At 40.1% G+C, this 27,986-nt stretch overlaps 1 protein-coding gene across 1 annotated transcript; it reads left to right on the top strand.

Moving 5' to 3' along the window:
- The first annotated feature begins 5,980 nt into the window (after nucleotides 1–5,980).
- kmt5c (lysine methyltransferase 5C) lies at nucleotides 5,981–26,365 on the top strand. Its single transcript, XM_088339660.1, has 9 exons — nucleotides 5,981–6,281; nucleotides 7,941–8,073; nucleotides 12,706–12,871; nucleotides 14,429–14,538; nucleotides 16,557–16,720; nucleotides 17,805–17,824; nucleotides 18,017–18,153; nucleotides 18,231–18,391; nucleotides 19,940–26,365. Exons 2-9 carry the CDS (start codon nucleotides 7,961–7,963, stop codon nucleotides 24,790–24,792), a joined length of 5,724 nt encoding a protein of 1,907 aa, XP_088195786.1. The 5' UTR covers nucleotides 5,981–6,281; nucleotides 7,941–7,960; the 3' UTR covers nucleotides 24,793–26,365.
- Nucleotides 26,366–27,986: the final 1,621 nt, after the last annotated feature.

Here is a 27,986-nt window from a genome sequence, read left to right on the forward strand (position 1 = left end):
GCTTGGAGGGATTAAGTTCCTTCTTATCCATGATTTCAATACTGGAAAACTACCAATTTGAATATTTAGCTTACGGAAACAAATTCTACTTTACTGGAAATGACTTTATGTGCATAACCATTGCCCACACTTGATGGCTCAATGGAATAACATATTACATAGGAGGAAGTCACTGTTTTTTTAAGCTTGATTTGAGAAAAACACATGGTAATTGCCTACTGAGGATGAGCGATACAGAAAATTGATGGATGGATGGATGGACAATAATAGTGTGTCACAATTGCCCATTTCCCTCACCTGGGCCCGCTCGTTTGGCGCCAGCTGCTGCTCGTTGCCTTGGCTCCCCTCCTATTTAAACTCAGTGCTCCCATTTACTCATTGTCAGTCCGTCAATGAACCTCTGCACTTGCAAGACGTGTGTTTTGACTCTGTCCGGTATCCTGCTTGTGTATCCAGTGTCCGGTATCGATCCCGTCTGTTCCGTCCTGTCCGGTATCCTGCTCGTGTATCCAGTACCCGATATCTGTCCCGTCCCGTCCGGTATCTTGCTCGTGTAACCAGTGTCCGGTATCGATCCAGTCTGTCCTGTCGGGTATCTTGCTGTTGTATCCAGTATCCGCTATCGATCCCGTCCGTCCCGTCCTGTCCGGTATCTTGCTTGTGTATCCTGTATCTGGTATCGATCCCGTCTGTCCTGTCCGGTTTCGATCTCGTCTGCCTCTGGCTTCCTGTTTTCCCGCGCCTGACTTCTTTGTCTCACTTCTTCCGCCCAGCAATCGGCGGATCACTGGCCTTTGTGTTCACGCACATGACTGCCCCATTTCGATAAAATCAAGCTTGTGTGAAAACGTTACGCGTCTGGGTCCACTGTCTGTCCCGGTTCTGACATGGTGGAATATTTGGTTTTGAAAATTTGCAATGTAAATGGGACTTCAATGCATCCATATCACATTTTGCTATTCTGAAGCAATTTGTCTTTAAAACAGCAAAAATTCTGAAATATCAACAAATAAACCCTCATAGACTATATTTTACAATAAATGTCCATTCTGGACAGAAAGCGTAATAACAACTTCATAAGACAATCATTAACAAAGATCACATTTCCTGAGAAACAAACCGCAATAAAATTAGAAGTAAATTTGATGACACCGTGATAATAGATTGAGAACCATGTATTTAAAATTACCTGTAGCCCCCTAAACTAAAGAAACACACTTTAAAATTATGAATAATATTTGTCCATCAAAAGAATTATTGAAATCATGCTTTTAAAACCTCCAGGGTTTGGAGGTCCAGGTTTTAATTCCAGCTATCGCAGCCTACTCGGGCGGAGTTGGCATGTTTTTCCTATGCCTGTGTGGGTTTCCTCTATACATAGCTGGGATGGGCTCCAGCAACCCCATGACCCTACTGAGGATAAGCGGTGCAGAAAATAGATGGATGGATGGATGGATGGATGGATGGATGGATGGATGGATGGATGGATGGATGGGTGGATTGACGGATGTTGAAACCACTGCCCCCTCCGATCACTTGGTGAACTGTAAAGATTTTACTGCGTCAACAGAGCATAGAAAATTGTTAAGGACTCTTTCCATCCCGAACATCACTTGTTTGAACTGCTGCCCACAGCTAGAGTTTTAGGACCATCAAATCTTGAGCACATTGAAAAACAGCTTCTACCCTAAGGCAAAAATAACCCTCAATATCGTAAAATGCTTTGACGGGAATAATGATTCTGTTTTTTTTCTTTAATTATTTCCTTTATTTTTTTTAATTAGACATTACTTATTTTCATTAACGGGAATAGCGTCATTATGAATAATGACGTTACGTGACAGCGTTCTTTTTTCAGTAATCTAACAAATTATTTTTTACGCCTTTACAACGCCATAACCGTTACTGCACCTGCAAACCTGACGCCGTTTTCCGCTCTCCTCAAGTTGTTTACGTCACATTGTTTCAGATCATGTCACCATTTAAAATAGGGACTACCATACAGTTAGTTAAATAGCTAGATAGCGATTACCAAAATAGTATTTACTAATGTAACGAAAGAAAAGGCAAATGAGGGCTGAATCACACATTTGACAGTGCTGTTTTCATTGGCACGGCAACCAAATCGTGTCGTTCGCGAAAAAAACGTCTCTAAGAGCTGGCTCTTGGAAGAGAACGAACAGAAAAATCAACAGCTGGTTCATTCCGAGATGCCTTTTTTCTCTTTTAAATACCTTCTGTATTAGGGGGATTCTTGTCGTTGACTTTCAATTTGTTGAGCATAAAATGGTTACAATTGTTTGGTATTTTATCTTTTTTTGTTGTTGTACATTTATAGATATTTTAATTTTATTACCTGTGTTTTTTCAGTGTTAATGTATTTATATAGAATCGTAGCCTAAAGTATTTTTCTTCTTTTTTCATTTGATTTATTAAACTCACTTTCTGCTGTTTACTGCTGATTGTTTTTTTTATTATATTGTATACGGTTTATATTTGTTGCACCTCAAGTGTAGGATAAACATCTTGCTTGTGAGGTGCAATAAATGTTACTAGGTTCTACAACACAACTGCCTTTCTGTTCTTCTTTGTTCAACTGATTCAAATACTGCTCAGAAGATTTCAAAATCTTTGACCTACAACAATTTATTTGTTAAGTAACGAAAATAGTTACCGGTACTATCCCTGGTAACTTTTACATTAGAGCAATCCAGTTACTAACTCGGTTTATTTTTGGAAGTAGTGAGTAATCATTACTAATCACCGATACTTCTTTTTTTAATAACGTGCCCAACACTGCTTATTTTTATATCCATACCGTTAACTCAGTATTTTACTGTAGTATCGTATCTTCCAAATGTGTTTGTGCCACCAGGATTGCACTGTATAATTAGGTTGTGCATTTTCACTTGTTGCAATGACAATATATCGTATTCTATTAAATTGGCAGGGTATTTTAATATGTTATGCCATATTTTCCTACTCGGGCAAATTTTCCTACCGGAGGGTGATTCGACTATAGCACTGTATAACATTTTCATTGTATATATATATATATATATATATATATATATATATATATATATATATATATATATACGATTGATTGCCAGCGATTGGCTGGCAACCAGTTCAGGGTGTCCCCTGCCCACTGCCCGAAGATAGCTGGGATGGGCTCCAGCACCCCCGCGACCCTAATGAGGATAAGCGGTACGGCTGATGAGGTGAGATGATGAGATGAGATATACACACACATATATATATATATATATATATATATATATATATATATATATATATATATATATATATACTATAATGTATATTCAATAACACATATTCAATAATAAATGATTGTTAATGTTTATGGGTTCAATAATAATAAAGTATTTATGGTGTGTGCATGCCAAGGGAAGTCAATGCCTCTAAAGTTTAACTTATGTGTGAACTAAGCTACTGTAAATGTGAACTGGTCATGTGAGACACTATTTTCATTTATTTTACTTGCTTTTATAAATAATAAGTATTTTCGTCATTACCCATATGGATCGGCGTTGTATAAGAGGCAAAAAAGTCACACGAAAGCGCCATTTTAGTCGCTCGCAAAATTCTTTGCAAAGATGCCGGCGGTATTCTACCCTTCCTTCCTACTGGGCAATATTATTAATTATTCGTTATTGAATACATATTATGTATAATACACGGGAATAATGAAAATTTTATATTACTGTTATAGTCGAATCAGCGTCCGGTAGGAAAACTTGCCAGAGTAGAAAAATATGCCAGAACATATTAAAATACCCTGCCAAATTAATAGAATACGATATATTGTCATTGCAACAAGTGAAAATGCACAACCTAATTATACAGTGCAATCCTGGTGGCACAAACACATTTGGAAGATACGATACTACAGTAAAATACTGAGTTAACGGTATGGATATATTAAGCAAAGAAAGGTTTCAACTTGAAGAAGTGGTGCAGCAAATTAATCCATCCATCCATTATCCCCACCACTTATCCTCAGTAGGATGGGGGTGCTGGAGCCCACCCCAGCTATATTCGGACAGCGGGCAAGGGACAACATGCAAACTCTGCACAGGAAGATTCTACATACCTGTCGTTTTTTTTTCTTTGCAAACAAAGCGAGCGATTTGATTCTACTGTGCACATGCGTCTGCAGCCTCGGATTTCATGTGGTAGTTATGTAGTGAAAGGAAGTCCGTCTCTTTTTTAAGAACCGACTTTTACGGCTCAACTCATTAAAGAGAGACGTCTCTCAAACGGCTCACTTGCTTTGATGCATTATATTACGAATGATTATGTTGTATAAAGAAGTTAAGAAAAAAAGGAAGTATAAAAGGAGAAAATGAAAAAAGACACGTTTGTGGTTATCCGATTAATCAGTATATTACCAACAATAATTTAATGCATAAAATACTAAAGAGATCTTTTCTTCCTCATGCCATGAGGCTCTTTAACTCTACCCGGCAGAGTAAAAGCCCACAGTAAACCACACCACCTACATTGCATATTACCGAATTTTTTTGCAATATGTATTCTGTGTAGCACTATTTAGTTATTCTATATAACACGCTACAGTGGGCACTTGCACGTCACACTGGGTATTTGTATATCGTATTCTTTTTGTTTTATTATTGTATTGTTCTCAGCGAAGGGATGCTGCTGGAAATGTGAATTTCCCTTCGGGGATGAATAAAGTATCTATCTATCTATCTATCTATCTATCTATCTATCTATCTATCTATCTATCTATCTATCTATCTATCTATCTATCTATCTATCTATCTATCTATCTATCTATCTATCTATCTATCTATCTATCTATCTATCTATCTATCTATCTATCTAGCTATCTATCTAAAATGAATTAATAATCTGAATAAGAAAATGTATTATTCTACTTAATTATATTTGCATTTATTTTTTCCTTCTACGTTGAACATCTAAGCTACTTAATTTTTGAACCTTTTTTTATAATAAACCTCATTCATGTCGAGCAACTCAGTATCTCGCAACAAAATGTTAATTAACAATATATGTGATATAACAAAACACATGTACAATAAAACATGTTAAACTACATAAATAAACACGTTTGAAAAAAAATATGGTGTAAGATTATTTTGTATTTTGCAAGGGAAAATACAACATTTTGTAAGGGCTGTGGAGGTTGACAGGTGTGATTCAATTCAATGACCTCTTAACTGTGCCGCTGAGGAGCTAACCACTCACTCGCCGTACCGCTGCAACAAATCCATGAGTGAATAAACAATGCTACACAATACATTTAATAGTCTTTTGGGAAGGTGGGTGTGCGGGATTTGTCATGTGCGTAGACCCTTTCCGAATTGCCATCCCCCCATTGAACATTCTGTTATTCTAGCACTCCCTACTCTAACCCACTATTGCGAGATTTTTGCAATATGGTGTGCGTTTGTTGTGCGTGTGCGTCAAATTGAAAATTCTATACAATTCGTTTTGGGAAGCACATGTTTACTGCGTCAGCGCTGCACTGCTGTCATATGTAACCGATAGGGAGTGTTAAAAATATTGTAATGCTAAAGGTTTGCGAAAGAAACGCCCATAGGCTACTGTACCTCTTGTCACCGTAAATCAACAACTCTTTAATCCCGCCTTCGCGCAAATATAAACCAATCACCGGTATTGAATTGCAACCGGTCTCTTGTGATTTGCCGAATAGACACGAAGCTCAACGAATGACGTTAGCGAAATGATGGTTTACTTTGTTATGGTTAACACTTCCCTATTGTGAGCAAAAATGGGATTGACTACGCCCATTATGCCAAATTGTCCAATCACACGAGTCGGATTGCAACCGGTGCGTTTGAATTACAAGACTGACCCCGAACTCAGCAAATGGGGACCCTTAATGGGCGTGTCCGCAAGGTAAGCGATGAGGTTCGGTTGCGCTCCAATGTAGCTGGTCAACTTTTACTACCGGAGACGAAGCGCTTTTTCCTCCATTATTTTCAAGAATACATTGATTGTGCTCTTTTTAAGATGACAACCACAGACACGCACAATATTAAAAATAATACTTAATGAAAGTACTTGCATCGTGAATAGAGAGTTTTTGCAAGCCGTGCTGTAAGTACATTCCAGAAGTGGTCTCGTAATCGGAGGGTGAGCTAATCAGCCAGCTAGCATGTTGCTTGGCTAGCTGCCCAGGCGGAGAGCAGCTTCGCGGACATTACTCCTCCACACTGACTTGTTCGCTGAGGTGAAAAGACCCCCAGGTGGGTTACCCCCTGTCCCGGCATTTTTTTAATCAATCACTGATGCGTGTTTGGGTGATGCGGGGATGCTAGCTTGCAGAAACGCTATACGCTTCACACATCGCTTACAGAAGCTAATGAGGATCATGCTAAGCTAAATTCGCTAAATCCTGTCAATAATGAAACGCGCGAGGGTATTATTGTTATGTACACTTTAAATGTAGTAAATATTTAGGGGGTGTCACGGTTATTTTGCTTTCGGGTCATATCGTAGTTCGGGTTGCTGCTCGGTCTCTAAATTTAAAACAACATGCATTAAGAGGCTAACTGCAATTATTACATTATTACGTTTTTTTTTCTCGCCAGAATTGTGCAAAACAAATACATGCAATTTGACTCCCGAACAGGGAGGTCGGATACACAGTGTAAGGAAGGAACGATGCACAATGAAAAGTAGGTCTCGGAGGGAAACATGTAAGAAAAAAAATGGAGTGAGGTTGATGCATTAGAATATGTATGCGAGACAGGTGAAATGAAACGAGAATTCGGTGAATGCACACATTTCGAAAAAGCAGAATGATGAATGAATTAAGAGCAGATCTTAGAAACTGGGCCAAGAATAAATGTATTTGTCTTTATTGCAATTGATCTCAACGTTGTGAAACATTGTGTGCAACGAGATTAGCCACGGCACTCAATGGTAAACATATAATAGAGAATTGAAAGAGAAAATTGTTTAGACTGTCAGGATATATTGGTAAACATTATTTGCAAAGTACCGCTTATATAATGCCATACGTTATAATAATAATGCAATGAAAGAGTAGTGCATCGCAATGAAAGAGTAGTGCAATAACATTTAGCAGCAACAAATGTCAGGCGAAAGAAAGTCCCTTAATTCCTATATTTATTTAGGTTTTAAGGTCACAGCTTGTTATTATTTGAGTGTTTTTTTCCAAGTATTTGATGGAATTAATTATTTCAACTGAAAATGTTTCAAGATTGTCTTGATTGTCATCCACATAAAATTCCAATGAAATTGGTGTTTACAGAGGAAGATCAAAACCCAAGATGATTGTTTTGTACATGTACATAAAGGTGCAGCTGCTTAATAAAGTAAGGCAACAGTCTTAATCCCATTTTTAAACTGCAATAGTAGTGGAGATAAGAAATATTGCAAATAGGTTTAGTAATCCAAACCAAATGGAATTTGTTAATGTTTTTTCATTCATTTTCCAATGTCTCATCCCAACGAAAGTCTCAAGGGTGGTGTTAAAGCCCATCCTAGCTGATGTCAGGCAGGGGGAAACCTTTTTCTGTTGCTAGCCAATTGAAAGGCACACATAGACAAAGAACCATTCACTCACAAACTCATTCCTAGAGACTATTTACACTCACCAATGAGCTACCATGCATGTTTTGGGGATGTGGGAGGAAACCAGAGTGCCCGGAGAAAACCTACTCCAGCCTGGGAGAACATGCAAATCCACACAGGGAGGCTGCTCGCTGGAATGAAACCTAGGACCTCTGAAACTTTACATGCTACCATATCCACCAACGATTTTTCATCACTTGATTTTTATATTTCAATAAATTAGGCATACATTGGAGTGCATGTGAATGAGTTCCTGTAACTTTTGGTGTAGTATTGCTCTTCTTACACGTTCAATATTTTTTCAGCATGCTGATGGTGGGAGGTGATGGACTGCTGCACTAGAATGAGTGTGAAGGAGCTGTGTGAGACAGATGACCTGGCCACCAGCCTGGTGCTGGACCCACTCCTGGGCTTCACCACCCATAAAATGAATATTAGGTAATATCATTATTAATCAATTTGTGTCACAAGTGATGTTAGTAGTCTTTTGGTCCTCACAAAACGTTTATGATTCATGGGCTTTAATTCTGATTACGAAATGATTATTGAAGCTTCCCCTCCCGATATTTAGTTACAATTACCATATTTTCACTACCATAGGGAACACCGTGTTAAAAGGCACAGTCTCTGTAGCGGGTTCTATTACTGTATTTAACACATACACAAGGCACATTGCACGATAGGACGCTGGTGCCTTCTGTTGCGGCCGCTGCTGCCGTGCCTAAATCCGATTCACCTTCGCGTGAACTATGCTTATCAGCGCTGCGGTGTTGGTGACATTTGCGTATGTCTTAATAAACTCATTATATAGACTACAATCGCTTTTTGGTTTAAATCATTACAATCGATATTCCTTCACTAACACATACCATCGCGACACACGTTCTGTGGTAAGCATAGTTCGCTTTCACTCGAAGGGAAGTCAGATTTTGCAGGGGAGACGAATTTGGGCACAACATCTCTCACAGCTGCTCGGTTTCCACGATATTCCGTGTAGTGTGGAAATAAATAAACCATAGTGGACGAAAACACAGAAAACATTCAATGGTAGAAAAGTAATGTTTTAGATTTAATTCATATTTGGGGGGGCGACTCTAATCAGCCTCCGGTAGCACAATAACTTTCAAATTGCTAGATTCGCTACGCTGTTAGCATTCATGATTACTTCGGCCAAGCCAACAATGCATTGCGTTTGACGTCCTCTTCTGCACAAGCGAAGCTTAAAAGTCATAGGAGACTGCACACAAGTCGCATTTAGTTGGAAAGATATCACAAAAACATTGTATTTCAGTATTTCACCCATAAATGTTGTGGGTCTTGACTCGCCAGGGGCTCGAACCTGTAGCCTCCCAGTCTCTGGGTTGGGCACGCAAGTCCACGAGCTGGTCCACGTCTGTGACTTTGCATGACACACAGGGCGCACTGCAGGATAGGGCACGCCGCAGAATTTTTAGAAAATCTGGGACTTTTATGTGCACCATATGGTTGTGAAAATACTGTGCTCAGCATCTTTGACAAAGCAAAACAAATTTAATTTATAATTTTTGCAAACTCACAAAATAGCACACAAACACTAATTTAAGTCCAGATGACTATTTCAGTACCTGAAACTGTTGTGTTGCTTTTTTTTTTTTCCCAATTGAAAACTTCCATGAGTTTGTGAATATCACCTTTTGTGTGCATCATAGATTGAAGATGAAGCATATTTATATTTCTTCTGAAATACCCTTATTTTGTTTATATTACCTTTTTAATTCAAGTGAGAACCTTTGGTTTCTAATCACCTGTGATAAAAAGCGAAGCTACAGTAATAAATTAATAGTGTCTTGTAGATGACCTGTTTGCATATTTGCCTTCAACAGCGCATCCATTAGCCTTATATTAAGGAAACTTATGAAGGGTAATATTGTACCTGAGCTCACATACTTTCTGACAAAGTTGATCAGTGGTAACCGTGAAAGCAGAAAAATACGGTCCGGCCAGCTGTCCCTCGGCCACCCCCCCCTGTATATGCTTAAGGGTGACACAGCTGGCTTATGATGTCACCTTTGTCTAGTTTTGTTGCAGAAATTCTTCAACACATTTAAGTGTTAAGGAAAAAACTTTTTTTCACATACATAAGCCACACCTGACTATAAGCTACATGCGCCCACATTGAAATGGGAGATATTTACAAAGAAAGCTTAAACTTTTGTGATATGATGATCATTTAAAAAAATACTCACCAGAGAAACATCACAATCAATCTGAAACAAGATACCCTCAACTATAAAGTCGGCGTAACTCACCAGTATGTCCCCTGGGCCGTCTTCGACTTCCTCAGATGTCCATGAAAATGGCTTAGTTTAATCATGGACAATCCATAGAATCCAACATTGTAAAATATGTACTCCAAAACACGATTATGCGATAAACAGGAATCCGCCTCAAACGTTTCTGCTTTGTTGGACGTTGCTTCTTGTAATCTGTTTGTTTGGCCACATTATTTCAGTTTACAAATAAACTGACTCGTACAATTATTCCCAATAAGGTAGTTAGCCCTCCTCTTTCGATCGACACCTTTTCCATGATGAGGGTCTGTTCATGCTAGTTTTATTCATATACAAAGCGAGAAGTTACATGAAACTTGCTCCTTCCACGACACATACATTTCACGAGTCTGACTCTTACATTTGCTGCTCGGACGCCCCCGAAACCGTTCGAAAAAAATGCATAAATTGGCCGCATCGTTGCACGTGCCGCAGGGTTAAAAGTGAGGGGAAAAAAGTCTCTGCTTACAGTCCGAATTTTACGATACATTAATTAGCGTCGGAATCGCGATGCATCCAAGAAACAGACATTTCCCCCAACCCAAGGGCATTCAAGTTTTGCCTAAACCCTCATAAGACATGCGCACTATCTATGACTTATGCCCTTAGTAATTCAAGATGCTTTCATTTTTGCAACCCTTTACATATTGTCATTACACATTTGACACGTGTAAAGCAGTGGACTCAGACGATTGCTAACCAGAGGTGCATGATTCGTAATCAGAGAGCACATGAAGTATGTGCAGCATGGAAGACATGGTGGCATATTAAAGTAATGTAATATGTCACGAATCTATTTGTACATATGAGTACAGACTATGAACGGACTTCGATCTTCCTTAATATGGTCTGATACCTCCAGTGTTTGCTATAGAATGTAATGAGCAGATTCATTTTTTCGGAGATGGAAACAATACTAAATTTACTTGCATGAAGTAATTCAGTGTGATCTTTTATTTGTGTGCTAGAAAAAAAAGGTGAAAGGGCTCAGGTTTTTAGTCAGCTTTGACCCGAGATTTACAAAGGTTCTTAGTTTCACTTTGTAATGTTTTAGATCAAAAATATGCAAACACAAAAAATCAGAATGAACTCCCTCATGGGTCTCATCTCATCTCTCATCTCATTAGCTGCACCGCTTATCCTCAGTAGGATCGCGGGGGTGCTGGAGCCCATCCCAGCAATCATCGGGCAGTGGGCAGGGGACACCCTGAACTGGTTGCCAGCCAGTCGCAGGGCACACGGGGACAGACAACTCACTCGCTCAGTCGCACCTAGGGACAATTTTGACCGGCCAATTATCCTGAAATGCATGTCTTTGGAATGTGGGAGGAAACCAGAGTGCCCGGAGGAAACCCACGCAATCACGGGGAGAACATACAAACTCTGCACAGTAAGGTCGGGAGCTGGATTTGAAGCCACGCAGGAGGTTCCCACGACCTCAGAACTGTGCCGCACACGCGCTAACCACTGCGCCGCCGTGCTGCCCTCCCTCATGGGTGTTTAGGGTAAAGTGGCGTTCTGCATAAAATAAATTTAACAGCTCCTAAAGATTTACATAGTTATTAAGGTTTTGTGTTTTTAATGTACACTATCATGAGGGGGGACTATTTGGACAGTTACTTGTATTGTACCTTTTAAGTTATGTGAAGTCATGCAGAAGATCACATAATGTGATGTCATTAAATAATTTTCTTTCCCCCTTCACTTTTTATTCATGATGATGAAGGCTCTGGTGTAATTCTAAATTGCTTTTTTATGAATACAGGCAGAACATGTACAAGTAACTTTTGAATATTCACATTCCCTCTCATTTTCATGTGTACTTCTTAATACTTAGAAAATCAATTAGAGCTGTTGATAGCAAAAGCTGCAATTTTTTCTACGCTGACATGCACAGCACTCACCCGGCCAGGCTTGCCTTTTATGTTTTAGTCGTATTTGCCTTCCTCAAACATGAGCACGCTGACTCCAAAATGGACAGCAATTATAGCCTGGCAACATCACATGCTTTCATATCGATGTTTAATAACACAACATCTACAGTAAACCTCGGATAAGTCGGATCCAGATGGACCGGTCATTTTCATCCGACTTATCCGAGGATCCGACTTATCCGAGGTCGCAAAATTTCGAACTAAGAAGGAAGTCCAAAGAAATTCACACAAATTCAATTTGAATGCTAGCACTACTGTAATAAGAAACAATGGGATTATGATTACGAGGCTTTGTTCTATGACCGCGTGCTGTGATTGAGAGTGCTATCATTCAACACTGAGGAGGAGTTTGATGAATAGCCTCTGCCAATCACGGAACGCCACGTCACATCAAGAAATCTTCCCGGAAAATCTGGGAGGGGTGAAAATCTTCCCGGAAAATCTGTGAGGAGTGAAAATCTTCCCGGAAAATTCCATCGCTTACTGCCACTGGAGGCTGAAATTTAGAGCATTTGGGAGATGTCCTAGGCGACCTGATACCGATCCGACTTATCAGAGGCGAAAACCATTAAAAAGGGTCAATTGTACGGAAAAATCCATCCGACTTAGGCGAGGATCCGACTTATAAAATCCGACTTATGCGAGGTGTAATACTACAGAAAAGCCTAGAGAACAAACGTTCCACGCAATTTGTCCGACTTATCCGAGAATCCGACTTATGCGAGTCCGACTTATCCGAGTTTTACTGTACTTCTTTTCTCTTTTGCGGTTTCACAAAAAAATTGTGTTGTGTTTAGTTTTTTAATTACTTTTTTGTACTTGTACAGCCCAGTACCAGAGGTCCGTCGTTGGGGCAACCTGAAAGAGACCCTGCTGCGCTTCCAGCGCACACATGACTTTAGCGCTACCTTTGAGGCTTTGACAGTTGGTGAGCTGGCAGGCGACTACTTCAATGCTTTAGGAAGCCACCGGCAGGAGCTACTGAGGCAGCATGTGTGTACTTTTACGTTTTCTTATTATCATAATGATTTTTCCATCCCTCATTCTTCTCTGTTAATACATTCAATTGTTAGAGTGAGTCTGCAACAACTTATTCATTAAGTATGGAGGGAACAGTACCGTATTTTCCGGACTATAAGACACACCCAAAAATTCCAAATTGGGCAGTTGTATTGTTTGTGCAATTAATTTTATCGCTGACAACAATTGCATAGCAATGGCGGCAACGGGGATATAACCTGATAGCAATGGTAACGGCTCCGATTTCTAACCACTAAGTGGCTAGGGACATGAATGGTTGTTGACAATTGCATAACTTTAACAGGAATAAAACTGATCGCTGCATGGAGTGCGCGGTTCCCATCCACTCAAAAGTCATTCGATTTTTGTCATCATCACAATCTATATAGTCGCTGTACTAGATGTGTTAGAGTAGAGAGAATGTGGTTTCACTCTTTCTCAGCTCAAACGTTTTGATTACGGCCATGCGTTTATATTTTTCAGGATGACCGTATTACTTCCCTCAATGCTGTTATCTTTATTCAGTTCATAAAGACCAAATTATTTCCCTTAATGCCCTAATCATCATTCTGTTCAGACTCAGGTGCTCTTTGTAAAGACTTTTCAAGTTGGCTGTACCACAGATTAGTTGAATGTCTGACAATATTTTCACATCAAACACATAAACAATTGGGCACTGTGACAAAAAAATAGTGTCATGGTGAGATTAGACCTAATGCGTTTTCTTGTGTCTGCATCCCTAGGTATCTAGTGGATGGGATCTGGCGCTCAATGCCATGATCCAGGTTAGATTCCCATTGTATTAAAGTTTTGCAATTGCGATCAGTGATATGACTGATCAATCAATGTAAAAAATACAGCACATTTTTGTTTTTAGTGCAACCCTAGCCCTCACAGTAGTTTTAATTCCATGTGTCTTATATATGATTTTTTTTTTAATACTTTGGAGGGTGTGCCTTATTATCCAGTGTTTTTGAATTTTTCAGTTAATCACTTAGCTAGTTAGTTAGTCTTGTTCTAACTATCTAAAATGCTCCAGGGTATGCGTTATCTCACACTTGTGTTACAATCAATGTCAGAGCTCACTACTTAGATTTAGGACCAACAATGTTGGCATTCTTTATTATTATTTCACATCCCCGAATAACGCTACAATTAATACATGCAGTTGGAGTGAAAAGTTTACATTATTGGAACTGTATTAATTTTTTGATCTGTCTTATAAATGTCCGTATTTGATAATTAAAATATATTCTCTGGCTCCTGATACATGCCTCCACTGTGCCAAGTACAAAATACAAATCATGCAAAAAATGGAGCATGTTGGCATGTATCACACAAATTTAATGCTTAAGCTCCACTTGCCAATTACTCATGATAACTGAACCTCCCCTTTGTATGATATAAATAAACACACAAGTGAGACTAATATCTATGGCACGTAATGCCATGTTTCTATTTATTTTCCAAGAACATGTTCATTCCCTGGCACACAAATCCATTTGTTTGAAACCGTTGTCCAATTTACAGGTTAACCGCTACCTCAACGCTTTTTTACTGGATAGCGGTATCAAGATTGAGTCCTGTGACCGCTACACATCGGAGACAAATGGAGCCAAGATTACCTCCACCAGACACTGGTTTGTCCTTACATTCTTCCTTATTTATTCTTCGTTTATTAAACATTCAACAAACATTATTAGTTTATTAGGGAAAGAGGACTATATGGTGTACAGTTATAACGAAAGAGAAATTCCTTCAATACAAACTTTGTATTTTGTAGCCAAGAAGTCATTAGTCTGGTATGTACTTGTTACAAAATTGGCATAGTTTATCTGATCAGGCACAACTGAATGCCAAACCTTCTATATCTGGGGGAACTGCTGAGGCCCAAACTATTTTTGTGACAATGATTTTTTGATATGGTTATCTTTGCAATCTATTGTGTATAGTTAAATAATACAACGGCAGCCTAGCTGACACACATTTTAAATGATCCGGTCATTGTCAGATCTTTTCCATCAAGCCACAACGCAAATCGATAAAAAAACTTCCACCTCTAAAATGTATTAAAAGAAAAGATTGTGCAGTTTAAACCAGCAATAGTACGATATGTTCTCATTTTAAGAAACAAAACAAAATAACCAGCAAAACCAAAACGACTTCCAAGTAATGATATTCCCATTACCTGTAAATAAATATCGTGTATTATTTATCGACTCTCAAAGGTGAAAAAAAACATAAATTAAAAAAACAACAACATCGACTTAATTAATGTGAAAAAATACTTGTGACACATGTAAACACGCCATTTAAAAAAATACCTGTAGGTTAAGAAATGAGCAATTATTTGACATAAAATTTACCACAACATAATTGTCAGCCATCTTACTGCTACAGGTAGTAGAATAGACAATAGGCCTGGTGAAAAATGAGAATAAATCTAGTGTGGTTTGGTCACTTTGAGTCTCCATAATTTGTATTCTTCCTCGTGCTTTTTAGCACATATTTTCGGTTGCAATACATAATACATAGACATCTTAGTGGTTAGATAATACACACTTTCCCTTTGAGTTCCAAAACGCTTCACTTCAGTAGCTTTGTCTTCAATAAAGTAAAATCCATCCCTCATATGTCCTGCTCTGTGTCTGAGTTTGGCCATGCCCAACATGTGTAATCAAATGTCGGTTGGTTGGTGAGTTGTGGGCTGGTTGGTTGTTTGGTTGGTTGGATCCCTTAACCACTAGGGCCATAAGGGAACCATTTGCTGTGGTGTGTCTTAGGCAAGTAGAGCCTGGTGGTGCCCATCCCTCTCCGGGCCAACTTATGATTCTTACTGGTCTTTTAACTGGTGTCAACTCCATTTTCCATGACATTATCCTCATCCACTCTTATTTTTTTCAATTTTCTTAGCATTGCTTTGCCAAAGCAAAAGCCTGCGACCCACTGAAAATGGGTCCTGGGCCCACTTTTGAGAAACACTAAACGCAACATGAAGTCTAGGCATATCTGTCGTAAACAAATATTTTTACTATCCTTTATCCTTTTAATGCTCTCATCAATTACACATGTACAATGAATACTTATTTTCTCCAGCATAGTCTGTGAATATAATATATTGAAAGACTTGTGTAATTGTGTAGGAAGTAGTTATGTGGAATATATGGGGCCTTTAAAATATCCCCATTTGGCTTGGTATAGAATGGCTGTTGAGGAGTCTCTTAAATGCACTTTATGTCGTTTAACCTTTCATGTTTTTCAACTGCAACATTATTGAGTCAACCGTTTTGTCATTTCACCAAAGGAGAATAATGTGCTCTAAATGAAAAAAAAAACTTCTGGGGGCAATCCGACAGCATGATGTGACGTCAAATTATTATAATTTTCTGTTCAAATCATTTACAAACGTTATGACATTTATTTTCATTTCACTTGTTATGATGCGCTATTCTATCTCATTCACAAATATTGCACTACTATTACAACTTACGCTAGTCTCTAAGGCTTAGAGGCTCACAGTCTAAGAAGTATGTTCTCGTTGCATACAATGTTTCACAACGTTGACATAAATGATAACAAAGACGATTTAATTCGAAGATGAAATTTGGCCGAGGGTGCTTTACAGTTACACTTTGTAACATGTATCCCTCATGAACAGGTATGCAGGGGAGCGTGTGGAAGTCCTTCTGGGCTGCATTGCTGAGCTGAGTCCGGCTGATAGCGCCGTGCTGCAGGCCGGCGTCAACGACTTCAGTGTCATGTATTCGACACGTAAACGTTGCGCTCAGCTCTGGCTTGGACCTGCAGCGTTTATCAACCATGGTCAGTATGGACACTCAAGTGCAAAAAGGTTCATGAAAAAGACCTCTTCTCGATAGCAGAATAACCAACACTTTTGTTCAACTAATACAATTTACATTAAAGGTGGGATGCGTACCATGCTTATTCCAGACTAACAGTCACAGGGGTGAGAAGAGTGAATTCACATGCGCGGTCATGATTTTATTCCAGGTTGAAAATGTTCAAATAAAAAATGATAAAAGGACTGTTTCATTTGCAGTCCAAATATCAACCCAAACTCCCCAAAAGATGTAAAAAGAAGAGTTTATTTGAGCGCTACTCTTAAGATAGACACGTTTCTTGTACGCATTACAGAAGCCGCATGACAGAGGCAATGATGATTTCAGCCAGGAGAGGGCGTCACCATGAAGAATATTTTGAAATTTCGGACACAACATTGAGCACACAAAAATTGGATTGACAATGAATGGCGCCCTTAGCTGCCATTTTGTATCTGTTGCTTCAAAATATTTGCATCTGTTGCTTGAAGACTCTCACTACTCACAGCCCCCTAAAGGACAGAAAATTTACTCGGTGCAAAACTACCCCAATCCTCTGTTGCCATACTTATAAGGATATTGAAAATCCTTGTATTAACACGAACATTCGAAGATCAAGGAGTTAATTAAATCATTTTATTAGGTTCAAAGGTCATAAAATACATTCTGAATGTACACTGATTCTTAATCTTGAATATTTGCCTTCTCTATTCTCTATAGGAATTCTATTTAATTTGTTCTGTGTAAGGGTAATTAGTAATGGTAATTCTTATAATTGGTTATGAGCCTTTTTATGTTTAAAGGTTCAGTAATCCATACGTACAAGGGTGAATCAAAATATAATTTTGATGATTATTTTTTTTCAAGAAATTATTTCAAAGCTAACTGTAATAATGTACACGGATACTGTGAAAATATATTCCAACGGTTTCATTCATATTAAAAATATATTTTTAATATCTGTGATTTGTACCATTTAGAATACTTCAGGTAATTTGAATCATTTGAATTTAATTTGTGATGGAACTAACCGCATCTTGTGTTCTTTCTTTTCTTTGCCCTGGAAGACTGCAAGCCAAACTGCAAGGTGAGCAAAAAGATTTTTACCAGGAGCCACCAAAGTGATGTGCAACGTGGCAATTATTCACAGTATTGACCAAAATATTTTTAGATGTTAACCACACCATTTTTATCCCCATCTGTCTTTCTCTTTGTCTCATGGGGGCCCAACCAATCTTTTGTCTTTCCTTTCCTTACCTTCCACCCAATCCACGCCCAGTTCGTCCCTGGTGAAAAGAATGGCGCTTGCGTGGAAGTCATTCGAACCATCTCGCCCGGTGAGGAGATAACGTGTTACTATGGTGCAAGCTTCTTTGGCGAGGGCAATGAAATGTGCGAGTGCTGCACCTGCGAGAGGTCTGTCCTTTGACGTCGGAGAGTTCTGTCATTTTTTTTAAGACATGTTTATTACACCACTGATGACTTTCCCACAGGAAAGGAGAAGGTCATTTTAAACACAGAGGGAAACAGCCTGAAATTGAGGACACAAAAGACCCCTTGGGCCAGAAGTACCGCCTCCGGGAGCGCTACCTTCGCCACCAGCGAGAGAAGGGACACTTGAGCTCCCGGCCTATTATTCCAGGATTACATTCAGGTATCCTTTTTCATCACCCTGTTAAATGCAGAAACATACATTAGATTCATACCTTGACTTATTGGAATATTATTTTTAATTTATGTTGTTAAATATATTATAGTAGGTATGATCTTGGGCATAAAATCTCAATCATTAAGTCGGGAAGGGGTGGGTTTCTCTTTTGATATTTTTTCTTCTCCCTCTGTTGAGGATCTGCACAACATGCACGCTATTCCATGCACTTATTTTAACTAAAGTCATTGTTTGGATGACAAATTTTTACTTCTAATTGATTAATATTATCCCGAAGTTACAGTACTTTTACTTGAGTAACACACTTTGGCGCTGCTCTTTGGCGCCACGCATACTTCACCGTTAAATTGCACACTTGAATTAAGGGACTGAGCGGAAAGTGAAGCATAAATTGCACTCCGGCGTCGAAGTGAAGCTTTGAATTTACTTCAGGTTTGGTCCCTCAAACCAAGTTGATCGGTCGGGCTCGGGCTGGTTTGGGCTTTTATACCTTCGGGCCGGTTTGGATCTAGCTAGATTTTTTAGGCCCAATCTTATCTCCAATATTTTACAAATAAATAAATGTAAATTAGCTTTAGAGTTTTCTGGGTGAAAAGCTCAAGGTTTTGCTTTGTGTGAGGTTGTAAATCATGATCACAAATGTATCTGTATGGGCTATTTAGGTTTCTAACAAGTGTGCATAATGAAAATGAAATGATCTGCATCTATATAGCGCTTTTCAAGTCAATGACTTCCCAAAGCGCTTTACAATATGCTCCACATTTCCCAATAGCGGCCTTGCAGCCATGTAAGGCGCTAACCTGCTTATGGGGGGTATTAGGGGTTCAGTGTCTTACCCAAGGACACTTCGACATGTAACACTGTCGGATTGGGATTCGAACTGGGATCCCTTGATCCCAAGATGAGCGCTCTACCTCCTGAGCTACTGCCGCCTTTTAATTTTTCCTTCAATGAGCAATCGTGGTCACTGCAGCTGAATAGTATGGTATGGTACAAATACAGATCAAGTCTCAATTGGTTTCTGTTTGTTGCTGTGCAACTTTGTAACAATTTTCCAGTTTGACAGGGCTAGGGTCTGTGGGAAGTGTCACATTTTGCCATGGTCCGGTTCATCTATTCAGACCTGTAAAGGCACGTGTGCAGCAATCCAATACTACCCTGTAGTCCAGGGGTCCCCACACTTTTCTGAACCATTATAGGTTTTCCCTCCATAATAATTATAATTTTAACATAAAAAGCATGCCTGACCGGCAACTGGCCCGACTCGTGTAAGCCCTTGGCCCAGCTGTTGAGATCCTTGCTTTTGTCGATGTTCCCGTAATGCAAGGTGTAAAAGGGTCATTCTTTTTTGTTGGTTTATAATACAAAAAATAGCCTCATTAAAACTATATGTTTTTTAAATCTTAAAATGTTATATACATTCATGATTTGGAATGTTAAAATATACGAGTTTCCAAATGTTGTCACATATCAGATAATATTTTAGTATGAGTCAAAGTAGGACTGAACTAATTACAACACTTTCTCTTCTAGCAATCCCTTCTAGGAACTCCTTTACCCATCAGATGCGGAAGAACGCCCTTAAAAACAGAAAGTGGAACCAGACAAATAAGTGGAGGCAACAGAACCAAAGACTCCCGAAATCTTGTGAAGCGGGCGAAACAAGGAGAGAGCGACCGACACTGCCACTCCTTTCACAGTGTGTGATCCGGGACCTGAAGATCAGAGTGCGCCGCCACTCGCTTGACTTTCTGCTGGTCTGCAAGGATCCCAAAAGTAAAGAGCGGGCCCTCCTTCAGCAACTGGAGGTGGTGAAACCAAGGACAACCCCAAATGTGAAGCATTTCTCGCATGGTCGGTTTCAGAGGAACAGAGCATGGCTAAGTCCTAAAGCGAAATCTGTCAGAGGTCTTCCCTTGAGAAGTTCTTCCAGATCTAGAGGCACATACGGGGCTGACTTAGACAAGAACTTAATCACAATAACGCATGAGGGTACGGAACAAGATAACTTGGACTCCAAGACTCAGAATATCCAAAAACCTCGTAAAAAAGTTTCCGAAAATCCAGTACTCAAGCAATACCTGACCGTCTGTCTCACTAGAATCTCAGCACCTTGCGGTGAGGCACAGGGATCAGCCGTTGGCGATCAAGGCATAAAAGGAGAGCTAAGAGGAAAGATGGGTAAAATTCAGGGCCTCAGACCACTGTCAGCTCCAAAATCCCGGCAGAGGCAGGAATCGTCCCCAATTATCTCTAACTGTAACGTCGAAGCTACTCGAGGAGTGCGAGAAATGTATTTCAAAGCCATTGATAAGAGAACAATAAGGAAGCGGCATGCCTCAAATGGGATAGCAGACGAGTCCTCACAATTTGAGGAAAGTAGCAAGAGCAAGGTTATCGAAATCCATACAGTGGTTGAAGAAGAAACGGGAACAGAAAAGAAAAAATCTGCAGAACAAAAAAATAGAAATTCCACCACTGCCGGGTGCAAAAAAATTCCTGCACCTGAGTTTACGAATGTTTCCCATCCTGAGAGCAAGGAAGCTCCCCCTCCTGACTGCGAGAAAGTGATCGCTCCTGAGTGTAAAGCAGTCTCAGTTATTGAGTGCAAGAAAATGACCTCTTCTGAGCCTAAGAAAGTGTTTGCTGCGAAACACAAGAACACGCTCACCACGGATAATAAGAAATTGACTCCTAAGAAATTTTCCAGTACAAAAATGGCCAGACAAAGTAACTTGGAGGGAGTTAAATCCCAAAATCTAGGTGAGGTTGATGTTTCAGAACCCTTGACTGATATGCCAAGTAAGCCGATACACTGTCCAAACAATGGCATAGTAATAAAGCATGTTAAGGTCCTCGTGTCTGACATTTTAAAGACAGACAAAGCGTCACTAATCAATAAACTACAAAGTTATCGATTTCCTTCAATCCCAAAAGAACTCAATGCAAGCAGCCATGTGCCATCAAAAGGTTCTGGACGCGGGCAGAAAATCAGCCAACGAGTAAAGACGAAAGCTGAACTCAAGTCAAACACCACAGTTACAAATTTAGTACCCCTGATGCAGAATTCAAAGCAAATTGGCAAAATAGCAGATGCTTGCCTCTACCTCCCACTACCACTTCAATCCCAGATTCTAGCCAATACATACCAGACCTCTCAGAACCTTGATGCCATTCAATCTAACATACCTCTGAAAAAACGGACATTCCGCAATGCTGTCGAGCCGGAACAAGATGCAAATAATGCGTCAATCAAAACCCAGAGAGAAGTTTGTGATTTGTCCGCAAGCCAAGGAGTTATTCATTATCCAGATAAGACTATCAAAGGGGCCAAAAGAATCAAAATAATGAAGGCAAAAGTTGGAAGCGTAAGCACCAGTAGAGTCACGAGACAAAACTACACGAGCCGGGTGCTTCGACCTCGAGTTACGGAAGCCCCTGTGAATCGGCTAAGAAAAGTTCGCAAATTAAAAACCGAGCGGCAAGATGACAACCAAGTTACTGATTTGTTTGAAGATGAGCAAGAGACAGACACCCAAGCTGGAATCTTAGCCCTGGAACAAAGGGATATTAACGAGACAAATCCTGGACTAAATTTTAAGATCCGTTTCAAGCGACAAAGAGGAAAAAAGTGGAAAATGCAATGCAATGGATTGGGTAGTATTAAAATTGAAAAGAATGACGACTCAGGCAGCGATCCCCTTAAAGCCATCATGGATTCAGTATCTGTGTTAAGCATGGAAATGCAGGCGGCTCAGGCTCATGTACAAGCCAGTAAGAAGTCCAAAAACAGACTCCTTCGCTTGAAAAAACGAGGTGAGAAGAATGCATACTCAATGTTGGACCTGGGTCCGGAGGATTGTGAAGAAAAAACAGATAGGAGGATTCCTTCTGGGAAAAGCCTCCATTTGGGGAGAACTCATAGTGAGATGGCATCGGTCTTTGAAACAAAAACTGAAGATCAATTAATGAGAAGCAGCTGTCTTTTTGAAAGTGGGACTCATGAGAATTTAGAGTCCAAGTCAGATTTCAACAGTCTTTCTCTGCCTGTTCTCAAATTGCGCAGAAAATCAGAGGACATCTGGGAAGTGGATTTCAAGAACGAAGAACAAAAGCGACCTGACGTTACAACTGAGACACTTGTGAAGAGAGAGCTTCGAGGTCTACCTTTAGCGAAGCAAATTCCAGCACTGTTGGACTTGAGCAAATTGCAAGACCCACCACCTCTAACTCAGAAGTTGAACGATAACACTTTGCCCCAGAAATCGGAAGCACCGCAGATGTCTTTGTCACTCTCGCCGCTTTCATTGTCTTCCCCTGTAAACAAGACCCCAGAAAGTGATGAGTTAACTAATGTAGGGACTGAGAGATATCAAGTCAGCAGTGGGGCCTGTAGGAAGCAGCGGCACAAAACTGCCTCTAAGTGCTGCCCTATTGAGACACCCATTGGTTGCCTCAGTCAGTCCCTCCAACAGATTGACAACAGTCTCTCAAGGCTATCTGAGGGTCTTTGCTCATCACAGATTCTGGAAAAGACTGCCACAATGTCCATAATTCCCAGTTCCAACCATCCCCCATCTCAGTCTCCACCGTTTCCTACTTCAGACAACATTCTACCGGGTGAGCCCAACTTTTCAAACTGTTGCGATGACATCCTTGACTTCCAGTGTCTAAACTTTGAAGGATATGATCAGCCGCAGAACATCCTCAGCTCATCACCCTCGGATCTGTGTTCACTTGACCCCCCCACAGATCCTTTCAGTAGTCCCCTCTCGCACAGCCCCTCTGACACATGGACCACTGAGACACCCTACCTCGGTCCTTCGAGTACTGGTAACAATTTCACCAGTGAAGATCTACCGTTTTTCCCTAGTGTCATTTCATCAAAAAATGATTCAGTTTCTCTGGACTGTGAGGCAAAAAATCCATCTAGCAGAATGTCATCTCAACCGGGAATCAGTTTTTCAATGCTCACCAATCCCGGAATGGCAGGGAAGGACCGACTTACTGGAAGAAATCTTGGAATGAGGCTGTCCAGAGAAAACTCAAAAGCTAATTCCTCCTCTGCTGTAAACAGGGCACACCTATTGGCCAGTCCTACGGACATCTGTCCAAGTCCTCTTCCTTTAGTCCACCATGCCTTAAATGTCAAACCAAGCAGTGACCAGTCAAAAGCTTCATCCAATCTTAAAATGAATGGACCGTTCCACCGCATGGCAATTCCTAAACATGCCCAGTCTTTTCAAAGCTGCCAGCCTAGTGCACAGCAAGATCTCCCTCAGACCAAGCACGGACTATCATCTCCGATGGCTAACAAGTTCATAAATCCTCAACTTTTAACTGGAAGGAATGTACACTCCTCTGGCAATCCCTTCAGCTCCCAAGAGAAGTCCTCCACTGTGATCCACAGGGTTCTAAAATTTCAGGGCGGGAACCCAACGCAGAACTTGTACAGTGCTCCCTCCAAAGACCCTCTGCCTGCTGGCAACCCATCCAACGCCAAAACACCCAGCACAAAATCCTCTGAAAAGGCTCATGAGGTACCGGCAAATCCCCACAAAGGCAATATTTCTGCTCAGAATATCAACTGTTTTGCTCCCTCCTCTATCCCTGACAGGTCCAATATCCATTTCAATAAACAAAGTTCATTTTTGTATCCGTCATTCAGTCGGACTAAAAAGGGTGACGAAAATCAGGACACCAACATGACCTACAAAAACTTTTCTGCCCTGCCCAGACCGTTCTTCTTCCCAAGCAAAGACATTTATTCTTGCCCACAGGAGAAAACCTCAAAACATGATAAATCCACTGTACTGGGTTCTGGCAAGAGCCAGGCATTTTACCCTCAGCAGGATCCATTTGATTTCAGCTTTCCTTCATCTCTTTCTCCAATGCAGCATCGCAGCAGTCCACAAGTTGGCAACAGTACACCACCCAGCACGCCAACATCGGCGAACAAGAGCCACCCAGCCAGCTCCTTCTCTTATAACCCGCAGGCTCCCCCTTATGTACTGAACTTCAGTGGTGATCACTCGTTGACGCTGGGCCTCAGAGATGGGTCTGAAGGTTACCCGGGACTCTGCCCGACAAACTACACTTACCACTGTTTGATGGAACCATCAGGGACCCAGGGTCGACTTGTCCTTGAGCCCTGCAGCTCCCAGCAGTCCAACCCGCCATCATTTTCAATGGGTACCTTTTCAGGACACAAAGCAGGTCCAGATGAACACAAAAAGGACTTGCACCACCAGAATCAGCCAGGTGACCCCCAGGACATACCACACTATGGACCAACTTCTCACTCTCTGGGCTCTACAAAACCCAAACGAGTTAGGCTTGTGGTGACAGATGGGACTGTAGACTTGGATCTTCAGTACTCTGACTGATCCACAGGAATAGAACCAGATTATTTTTCAAAACTATTTGGAGAGACTCGATGTGTCTGGTATTGTGTTGAGTCCAGAGGTGTTCCTCTCATGACCAAATAGATTTGATTGACGACCAGTCTTTTTCAAGTCCCAGTGACTTGATGGCTTCATTGCGATGTCAGGGGTCCTTCTAGTCTGATGGGCTTATGCCGGGCAGCTTCATGCCTTTTTTTCCTAATTGAGGTTTTCAAAGATTCCACTTTTTATTGCCACAATACAATTTTCTCACTGTTTATACGCATGAGAGTGTGTTTTAGTAGTTGGGCAGGTATATTTTTGCTTCTGCGTGCCGTCAAATTTCACAGTGCAACTTCCAAATGTTTTTTATTGTCTAATTGCGACTTAAAATTTCATGTCAAGTCCGGTCAAAAATTGGCAGGTAGGTGGTAGCAGTGTCAATATAAAAGTCATTAGCCCCTTTTACACTGTCTGAATGTTCCCCTTGTCGCACCTTTTCAAGACTGTTAGGGATACATGTTGAGAAAATTGGTTAAACCCTCGAAACATCCCTATGTATAAGAGTGTTTGTTGTGAAAACGGTTAAATGACACCTGGGATCAAGGTTTAACATTAAATGCTAGACACATATTTTCTTTGAAGACAGTAGTCGGAGTTCAACAATTTTTTTATCCATCACACCGGATGCAGGGGTGCCAAGTTGCTTTCAAGTTTTAAGTTTCACAGCCTATATACTTGCTTACTCTCATACCCCATCAAATAATGTAAAGCTTGTATCATTAATCCAACATTTTGAAATTCCCTTTCAATTTGTGTGTTCTGGGTGATAAAGGTGCTTTTGTTAATCCTTTGGAACTTTGAATGGGTCTGGTGACAACAAGCCTAAAACAGGGTTATAACAGGTTTTAAACATAAATGTTGTTACATTTCTTTCAAGGATGCTAATAATCTAGAGTTTTTTTCCCTTTCCGGACACCTCGATGAGCTTTGGAATGTCCGTTGTGTCTCACAGTCCAAAAACATATTTTTTTTAGGAACAAACTATGACAATCGCTCCACAATTTTTTTTTGATGTCATCTTTTAAAACCATTGTCTTTGTCGTCATTGTTGTGTTCCAATGGCAGCCATTTATCACAGCGTACCGTCGTGTATTTATTTTAAACGTTTTGGTGTCCTCACAGTCTTCAGTTTAAAACCTAATGGTGCTTGAACCTAATTTATACTTCACCTTGATTGTTGATAGCAGTAAATGTTTTACGGTTATTTAATGGGACGTAAACCCTTTTGCGCTAAGGATATAGATGACACATGAAAGTGCTGTCTAAAGCTGTTTAAACTCTGAGTTTCAGCAGCTTTAAAGCTTAAAGACTTTAATTATGACAGCACTAGTAAATATATATATATATATATCTATATTTATGTATAATATGACTTATGAATTTCTCTGCGGTTGTAAAATTTTATATTGAACTACCCTCTTAAATAGTGTTAATCTTACTAAAAAACAACTGTTTGCTGTAGAATTGTAAAAAAACATGTAGCTTGTATTAAAGACTTTGCCTCCTTTTCATACTTCTGCTTCTGGACTTATTATGGTGTCCTTCAATATTCACACCAGTTTAACAATCTTTTTTCTTTAACTGCTCTTCATTTGCTCATTTGAGTCTTGGATTGCCCATTATGATTATTAAAGAGTTTGATAACCTGTTGGTTTGATAGATAACTCCATCAATGCTTTTTTGAGGTGTGTGTCTACTTGAAAAGAGTACCAGACCTATATCATGAATAGGCTACACATTATTTGTAATGAATGTGAAGAAGGCCCATACCTGATTAACCAAACAACATGATCTGATAGAACTACCTTATTTTTTCGGACTGTATAGCACACTAAAACTCCCCATTTTGGCATTGAATTTAAATATGTGCCTTATAACCCGGTACACCTTATATTACTGGAGCGTAGAATACAGCAGATAAGAAAGGAAATGCATTCATTTATTAGAGCTATGAGCTCCCATCCAATGTTTTACGGTTATACTATATGTAAGCAGTGATTATGCAATGATTCATCAAATCAAATAGCTGACCTGAATTGCTAAACAGAATAAAACTGAAATTAAACCTGGGTAGTAGACATTATCACTATTTTTACGGTGCCATGAACACTGTTTTGCATAGCACATTCTGATTGGTTAAACAGTCTCTCCACTTCACCAATGTTAGCCAATGGAGAAAACAGAAATTATTTCAACAAAATACTATTAAAGCTCTTAAAAAATTATACTGATTGAGCTAACTGTACCGTGGAAAGAAGAAGGAGGGAAGGCAGCTGCCCGTAGGGTCGGGGAAGCCGCGGAGAGAGCCTCTTGCTTGCTCTGGAGTAGAATAGAGGAGTTTAGCTGGGGAACAGGGGAAGATGGGCAGTGACTGGCCATCACTGACGGCCCGCCAACTCGAGGGCATTGTGGTTTAGAGTCGAAACGCCCAGTGACAGTTGGAAACCACCTGATGACATCTCCTGGTTGAAGGCTACAGTCACTGTTTGAGTGACTGCAGAGTTAGCACTGATTAGAAGTGTATGTAATAGTTATATGTATGCATACGTATTAAAATGCAACATTATTCACACTGCTGAAGAGGTGTACAAACTGTTTAACTTATCAGAATGCACTATGCAAATAGATGTTGAGGCACTGTAAAATTGGTGTTATAATGGGATAAGCTCTAGGACTATTTTGTATGTCATCTGAACCACTGGTGTTCTAGTGGTAAAGCTTTGGCACTGTCACCGCCACTCCTCGGATTCAATTACTTTTGCATCTAAAGTTTTTAAGATCGCGGTCAGCGGCGCATATTAAAGCACTGCATTAATATTAACTCGTGCACACAGAAGCTCTTATTGAAGTCTAGATTTCATGTGCCTTGTAGTAGTCCCCTGCGTGTTGTGTTTGGAAAATACATGACAAAATACTTTTTGTTGGAGCGCGCCTTATAGTCCAGTGCGCCTTTTCAGTTCGGAACATACGGCAATTCTTTTTCATCACTTAATTTCTGTGTTTACACATTTTCGTCGTTTTTCCCAACCAAAGTATAAAAATGTTTGATTTCAGAGTAACCCTAACTAAATTTGGCCCCAGGAATTTTTACGCGGTGATTAGCACGTGTGTGGCACAGTTCTGAGGTCATGGGT

The sequence above is a fragment of the Urocampus carinirostris genome, chromosome 1 (assembly GCF_059441175.1).
Source record: "Urocampus carinirostris isolate Australia breed hairy pipefish chromosome 1, RoL_Ucar_1.0, whole genome shotgun sequence".
In the NCBI taxonomy this organism is placed as follows: domain Eukaryota; kingdom Metazoa; phylum Chordata; class Actinopteri; order Syngnathiformes; family Syngnathidae; genus Urocampus; species Urocampus carinirostris.